Source organism: Bubalus kerabau, chromosome 19 (genome assembly GCF_029407905.1).
Source record: "Bubalus kerabau isolate K-KA32 ecotype Philippines breed swamp buffalo chromosome 19, PCC_UOA_SB_1v2, whole genome shotgun sequence".
NCBI lineage: Eukaryota > Metazoa > Chordata > Mammalia > Artiodactyla > Bovidae > Bubalus > Bubalus kerabau.
The window spans coordinates 41,860,482-41,868,613 of NC_073642.1; the positions used below are offsets into that span (position 1 = coordinate 41,860,482).

An 8,132-nucleotide genomic window follows, 5' to 3' on the forward strand; every position below is an offset into this window, starting at 1 on the left:
TGAAATATTCAATTTTCCAGTTATTTTTGCAAATACAGTAAAAGTAATATGAGTCTATGGCTTTACCAATTATATAAAATCTTTAGTGAATTTTTCTCCATTGCACATACCTAATAGCCTAATACAGTTCAGAGTTAAATGTAAATTAGAGAAATAAATATAAAATTAATTTTAGTAAAATGCTATAATTTATAATGTTGCCTTGCTCCAGAATTCTTTTATTATTTCTTCCTGTTTTATCACAGAGTACTTCATCTTTTGTTGGTGTTACTAAGAATAAATATGTAACTATAGTTTTCTTAAAGCATTTTTAAGATTTAAATCTGTACCCAGTTATTCTTTAGAGAAGGGTATGATTTAGACTTACATTCTTAAGTGAACAAACTCAAGTTTATTTGAAACAAAACTTAAAAGGTACAATTTTGAGCTACCTTTTTTCAAATTTTAAATAGAATTAAGGAAGTACATTCAGTCAGCTTGAACATTTGGTGCTTGTGTTTATATTAAGGAGTTCCTGGCCAACAAAAATATCTAGAGTATAATGAAATAACTTTAATTTTATTTGCCTAAGATTATCTTAAAAGATTTCTACTTGCAAATCTAGAAAAAGAAAAAAGAAATGCATATTTTCTGTCTGGGCAAAGCACCGTTTTCCTTAGTGATAGTCCGTTTTAGTAATAGTAAAATGTTTTATGACCTAAAGAAAGTAAAACTTGTGAAATAGTAATGTGTTATCTACAATTATGTGAATAATGAGATTTAAGGTTGCCTCTGTTGTATGAAATCTCCAAGATACAAGATGATTCTTTCCAGAATATTCTCTACAGTTCACAAAGGAAATATCAGTTCAAAGTGGGCAGAAAACCATTCCAGTAGAAATGAACTTTGAATAGGCATAATAGTCACTTAGAAAATTTTTTGTACCCGATGTGTTATATTCAAAATAATGGTTCAAATGGTTAGATTGAAATAGAACAGTACAATTTCTTATCCTAATGCATGTAAGCATGTCAAGAGGCAATCTTCTGTCAACACCAGTATTATACATTTCATGTTCAAAGTGGAATTTGTTCTGTAAGAAGACAGTGCAGTATGTCACTGAAAATTTGGAATCTGTCCGAGGCAAAATTAAAAGTTGTGTATGCATCCATTTTCCCATTTTTATGAAAGAGCACAAGTATCTTTTTTGTGCTCTTTCATATCTTTTGTGCTCTTTGTGTATCTTTATACATACAATCAAAGATTATACATTAGATACACAAGTATCTAATGTATAATTGAAGGTTATACATTAGAAATGAAAAGCTGTTAGGTCATGTAATCTCATATATTAATATTTTTGTGAACTATGTACTGTGTTTTTAAAGAAACTTAAATATACAGAAAGGAAATGAAAAATGGAGGCAGGGTTCTTAAAAACTTACAGTTACTAGTATTAAAAAAGCAGATATCCAGCAAAGTAAAAAGCCCAAATATATATTTGTACTAAACCTAGATACACCTACACATTTTTTAAGATTACATTTGGAACCTTGAGTAGTGCCAAAGGTATTTACATCTATGACACCATTCATAGAATACTTAATCTTAGAATGTGTTTGATTGAAAGGTAGACCTACTGAACTATAGAATGATTAGGTTGTCTTGTTACTAAAGAAGAATTTTGGTGTGTCATTTCTTCTGATATTTAACAAAATACTCAATGATTTCTTCCACAGAATCTACCTGTTACTCGTATTTTAGACAATCTCATGGAGATGAAGTCAAACCCTGTGAGTAGCATATAACATTGTATTTGTAAATTCTTGAGTGTACCAAACTACCTGTACCAAAGGTGATAAACTCAGTGTGTTGTGGGCTTCATCTCAGCAGAGTGCATGAGGAAAGGAAAGAGTCCACATCCTCAAACAGCAGTTTTTAGCCATTACTGCATCCACTCTGGCCGGCTCTCATGCAAAGTAAATGTAGATCATATCCTATATATATCCTAAGGAGCAAGTTTCTATAAGTAAAGAGAACTAGTGAGCATCAGTTGGTATAGTATGAAAAGTACCAGACCAGTTTAATTTTATGAAATTAAATTAGGATAGGATTGCATAGTAAAAAACTTAAGAGCATGTGTTCAGATGGCACTAAATTCTTTTGGCCTAAAAAGTAAACTGAAATTGTTTGATGAAGAGATAAATGAGTAAATATTGTTAGCATTTACTTAAAAAATGGGTTTTTGAGCTGTTTATAATTCAAGAAAGGAATGTAAAAATCATCACAATCTGTTTCATAAAGCAGCCCACCACCATGTTACTGTGGCAACTGGAAAGAGAGTGGTTGTCTGGAATAGATCAGAACCCTGGTTTGGGTTGATCTGGGTCACTGTAGACTTGGCATCAAGACTTAGCATACCAGGCTGAGAAACAGAGTAAGAACAGAATCTTCAGATAAATATGTCATTATTTCATATTTGTTAAAACATGATTATAATAACAGTAAAGAAAATAACAAAAACAAATTTTAAAATCTGTCCATGTGAAAACAAAGATACAGTGTTACAGAAAAAAAGTCCAGTAAAGGGCAGTTGCAATTATGAAAGGAAAGAGAAAATTGTCTATAATGATAAGCTAAAAAGGAGTGGGTTTTTCTAGAATCAATACAGAGAACATAGTAGACAATGTAATAACAATAGACTTTGTTATTACTGCACCCTAGAGTATATGAAGGATATGAATAAATGAAGAATACAGAATATATGAAGGAATGCTGCTTGAAAAGCCTTAGCAAAGTATGCATTTATGATTAATGCATTTGTGATTGTCTTTAGAGAATACTACTTTATAATAGGCAGTAGGTTTCTGGAAGATGTTATCCCAAACAATTATGAAGATTAAAAATATAAATAAATGCAAAATTTTAGATGCCAAATCCATATTTCTGCCATATGGATGGCTATTATGGGTCTTATTCACATGTGTCTCCAACTTCTATAAATTCATTTATCAGTTCTAGGGACTTTGACTTTATAACTGAAGGCACATTACCACAGGCAGATATTTTTTAATTAATTAGAAAAAGTAAAATTTTTCTACTTTAAAAGCGTTTTTTCACCCATCTGTTAGGTGGGACAGATGCCTGCACTCTCTCTTATCCCTGTCTTGTTCCCATATTGAAAAATTGATTTGGAGGCATTGAAGACATTAACAATGTGTACAAAGTTAGACCTGACTAATAATCTTGAATATATTGTATCTCTAAGGCTTTAAAAATGCTGTAACCTAATTCTAGGTGCATTGTTATCACTCATATTTACTAAGTGATCTGTGATTTGTCTTGATTGAATAAAATAAAAGGGGTTAGGCAAGATACTAGATAGGTTTCATCTACCCTTGTACATCTGGGTAGTAGTGGTTTCCTGGAACAAAGTGTTGAAGGATTATGGCACTGCATTTGATTTTGGGCTTCCCTGGTGGCTCAGATGGTAAAGCGTCTGCTTGCAATGCGGGACACCCAGGTTTGATCCCTGGGTCGGGAAGATCCCCTGGAGAAGGAAATGGCAACCCACTCCAGTACTCTTGCCTGGAAAATTTTTTGGACTGAGGAGCCTGGTAGGCTACAGTCCATGGGGTCACAAAGAGTCGGACACAACTGAGCGACTTCACTCTTGGTTCAGGGAGAGTTCTGCGATTGATTAGCACTGGCCAGCACTGACTACAGGACTAGATAGTGATAACAGTGCAGAGTTGGTCATTGATCACCTTTGGGTAGGTTCATCCAGAAAAGAATCAGAAAACATCGCAGAAAAGAATAAGTTCCTTTGGGTGTTTGTGCTTTGGAGGGAGAAGGAGATAGAGATTAGGAAGTAATGACATTATATGCAGTAAAGCAGTACTGTCTAAATCTTTAATATCAAGACGCTTGTTGATTATGTAGTATGGAGGCCAGCAACCCCTTATCCACAAGTTCTGAAATCCAAAAAGATTTTGTATAATTCATTTGGCAAAACCTAACCTTAACTCGTATTGAGGTTCTTTATAGTTTATCGTACTTTATGTTAATATTCATTTGTTTAGCTGCAGAAATATTACCATGTTAGATGATGGGGTGCTGCCCACTGGGAATACTACATTATATAGAGTTGCTATGCATGATATTATCTATCTACAGTTTTTTAAATTCAAAGTTCCAAAATATATCTAACTCCAGAGGTTTCAATTATAAAAGATTTGAACCTGTATTAGGTATTCTGCACAATCAATAAAATCATGGACATATAATAATGTAATAAAATTCTAAAAGCAAAAATACTTAAGTGCATTAGCTTATAATAGGCTTACAGGTATATTTATTTTTCTCAGTTATTAAGTATAGTTCCCTGTGCTATATAATAGTTTCTTATTGGTTAATTTATATATAGTAGTGTGTATATGTTAATCCTAAACTACTAATTTATCTGCCCCACCCCCACCCCCGGTAATAACCATAGTTTGTTTTCTACGTAAAAACAGGTATACACTTGAGAAGCAGCATGCATAGTGGTTCAGTGCTGGGGCACTGAAACTAGACTGCCCGGGTTCAGATCTGGAGTTTCCACACTTGTCATAAGACTTAGGAAAGTTAGATAACCTCTCTGTATCCCAGTTTTCCCATCTGAAAAACGTGGATAACAACAACTACCTCAAAGATGACACGGGATTATGTGATTTCATCTGAGACACTTAGAATGATGTTTAACGCACCGTAAATGTTGATGATGGCTGTTTATTCTACCAGCTTAATATTCATTAGTAGATTCATCAAGTAACCTTAAAATACTCTAAGCAAAACTTGAACTTTCTAAAGAGAAATTCCATAGTCGTGGTAAAGTTCTCTATTTTTTTAAATAGGAAACTGATGACTATAGGTATTTTGATCCCAAAATGCTACGGGGCAATGACAGGTAAGCAGCTCTTGCATAATTTGTTGTATGTTTCCTCATTACCACCAGATATGGAAATAACATTTACTGATTTTTTTGTTATAAATCAGTAATTGCTTATTATTAAAAATTCAAACTGTATAGAAAACTGGTAAGTAAATAACATGTAGAATCTCTTTACCCAGAGGTAATCACTGGTAATTATACTTAACACTTTGATACTTTTCCTTCCAAGTATATATACAGAAAAAAAGTACATTAGATGCTTGTTGTTTTTAATGAAATGATGAGGGTATTACAATCTTATGTGTAGAAAAGGAGAATTTGGATATTTTGGACCAAATGAAAAAGAGGAAGGCTTTATGTTGGGTACCAGTTGTTGGTTTTTTATTGAACTCATCCATACAATCTATGCCCCTGGGGACCACTGCTGTGAATCCTTCTTTTTGGCAGTGGAACATTCTGCAAATAATTTCTGTATTTTTTGACAAACATGGTGTGGTAAGATACTATCTTTATTATGGATATATTTTTAGAAATTTAATTCTAGTGGTATGATAGTAGTGTATAAAATACAGAAAAAAGGATAAAATTAGAGAACAAACCTTCTTGGAGGAATGGTCTTTAGCACCAAAACCTGGGTGAAGCTTCTTTATTGCCTATACCTCATGTTTGGGATCTTTCGAACTTTGATTTATCCCAAGCTTTCAAATCTTTGTAGATAGTCAGATCGGATAATCTGGTCACTAAAAAATTGATTATTAGATTACTTTGGAAACATAAAGGTTATTCTCTTTTCTGAACTTACCAGAAATAATACCAGAGTTGCAGAAGAAGCTGCTGCTAGCAGCTGCAGCTGGTAAGAAAGAATTTGACAAAAGAATAAATTATAGAAGGAAGAGGATGAGGAGTGACACTAAGGGGGTATGGGGCTTCTTTGGTGGGTGATTAAAATGTTCTAAAATTAGACAGTGGTAATGGTTGTACAACTCTAAATACACTAAAAGACCAACCACTAATTGTACACTTTTAAATGGTGGGTTTACAACATGTTTGATGTCCTCAAGCTTACAATTTTTTCCTTCCTTATATTTCTATCAGTAGATACATTTTGCTTCTTAGAAATTTCTGAGAAATTCTTTGTTTTCCCTATGTCTAGTTTATTCATGATAATGAGTAGGGATATTAGGAGTGTTGATAAGACAGAGAGGCACAGAGTTTCATTTTTAATAGGCTCAGCTTTCTCCTGAGCTGTCTCATCACAAGTAGATCTCGGTTTTTAATAACTGGTAGTGCAGTGCTCTTTGAAGTCTCGCCTCTCCTCATGTCTGCTCTTAGAGGAACTTCAAGCACTCTAGAAGGAAGTTAAACACTGTGAGGCATTAGGCAGCTCCTGGCCCCTTTTCTGGAATTTTCACCCAGTTCACAGAAATGGGGAAAATATGGAACTGTGGAATCACCGAATCATTGAGTGGTTATAATAGCTCTTTCCCCTTGGTTGAGATTTTCAAAAATGGCTTGTGAGGAAAACCTAAGTTATCTTTGTTTGTATAGCCTATTTTAGCACTCAAATATATATTTGACTCACAAAAGCTTTGCAAATTGTCTTTATTAAAAAGAGCTCTTAGACACCAGGTATTTTTGAAATAAATATGTAATTAATATATAAAGAGGTTACAGAAAAATACAGATCCCTTCTTTCATCCCCCTTTTCCTTCCTAAATTGTTATCCTTGCCGTACATGTGTTTACATAGTTTTTTCACAAATGTAGATACCCACAAACTATAATCTGTCCAGTATGGTAAAACTTGCACATAATTTACCACTAAAGTGGGCTTCCTTGGTAGCTCAGTTGGTAAAGAATCTGCCTGCAGTGCAGGAGACCCCAGTTCAATTCCTGGGTCTGAAAGATCTGCTGGAGAAGGGATAGGCTACCCATTCCAGCATAGTCCTTGGTGTCGCAAAGAGTCGGACATAACTGAGCGACTTTCACTCACCACTAAAGTATATATTTTATCAATTTACCTTACACCCAGATTTCCACTCATCGTGGGAACTAATGCTCCATCTTTCCTATTCCCTCTCAGTCTTGTAGAATTTTAAAGTCAACAGGTTGCCTCATTCCCTTTTAGACACTGAGACATGTACCTCATTTAGCTTGTTCTCTGAATCCCACTTAAGAAGAATTGTAAATACACAGATAATAGTGCGTGTGTATGTGTATATATATATTTCCCATGCCCTTTTATCCTTAAGAAAAGCTTTGGGTGAAATTTTCAGCATGGGTTTTTTTATTGTTTGTTCTTACAGCTCAGTTCCAAGAAACAAAAACCCATTCCAAGAGGTAAGTTCATATAAAAATTCTCTGTCCCTAAAATGGAAGGATGAAAAGGTGACCCAGCAGTCTTGAAGGATATCTTTGTCCTATGGCTTTATGATGATTACTGTATGGCAGTCTTGATAAATCCAATCCTGTGTACTGAAGATTCATTATAAATAACAATAAAATCAAAGATGACTTTTAGAAAAAGCCCTATGGATTTATTTGGTATTGTTTAATTGAAAGATGAGGTTTATTTTCCTCATAATTGTTTCTGAAAAATCTCCACTTTAATACCCAATAGACATTAGAAATTTATAGACTTTAAAAAATAAATTTCTCTATCATTGAAGGAGCATCAGGCACTTAGGAAGGTTAAAAAAAAATACTAACTAGCAAAATTTGTTCAGAGAAAGCAATGGCAACCCAGTCCAGTGTTCTTGCCTGGAGAATCCCAGGGACGGGTGGGCTGCCGTCTATGGGGTCGCACAGAGTCGGACACGACTGAAGCGACTTAGCAGCAGCAGCAAAAGTTGTGGAACAGGCTCCACACTAAAAGCCACGTTGCTTGAGAGCTAAAATACTGTTCTGTTTCTTTTTACTTACCTATTTTCTTCTACTTGCATTTTTAGGCAATTGTTTTTGTGGTGGGAGGAGGCAACTACATTGAATATCAAAATCTGGTTGACTACATAAAGGTACATTTGATGTTCATATTCTTTTATCATTTGAGGTTTCACAGTTGTTGCATGTCTTTAACATATTAGCAGTCTCTGATGGCTTTCCTGATTCTTAAATAATCCCTTTTCTAGAGGTAGTTTAAAAATCTGGCAGATAAGAAAACAATGAATATATGAGCACTTTTCCATGTCACATTCATTTTTGGCCTAAAATTTTACTTGATC

General features: G+C 34.1%; 1 protein-coding gene across 2 annotated transcripts in view; it reads left to right on the plus strand.

The window, feature by feature from the left end:
* Positions 1 to 8,132, plus strand: part of SCFD1 (sec1 family domain containing 1) — a 112,210-nt gene that overhangs the window by 92,783 nt on the left and 11,295 nt on the right. For both annotated transcript variants that reach the window (XM_055555654.1, XM_055555655.1), the window contains exons 20-23: positions 1,719 to 1,772; positions 4,875 to 4,927; positions 7,218 to 7,251; positions 7,860 to 7,925. In XM_055555654.1, coding sequence (XP_055411629.1) covers positions 1,719 to 1,772; positions 4,875 to 4,927; positions 7,218 to 7,251; positions 7,860 to 7,925 — 207 coding nt within the window. The remainder of the gene's footprint in view (positions 1 to 1,718; positions 1,773 to 4,874; positions 4,928 to 7,217; positions 7,252 to 7,859; positions 7,926 to 8,132) is intronic.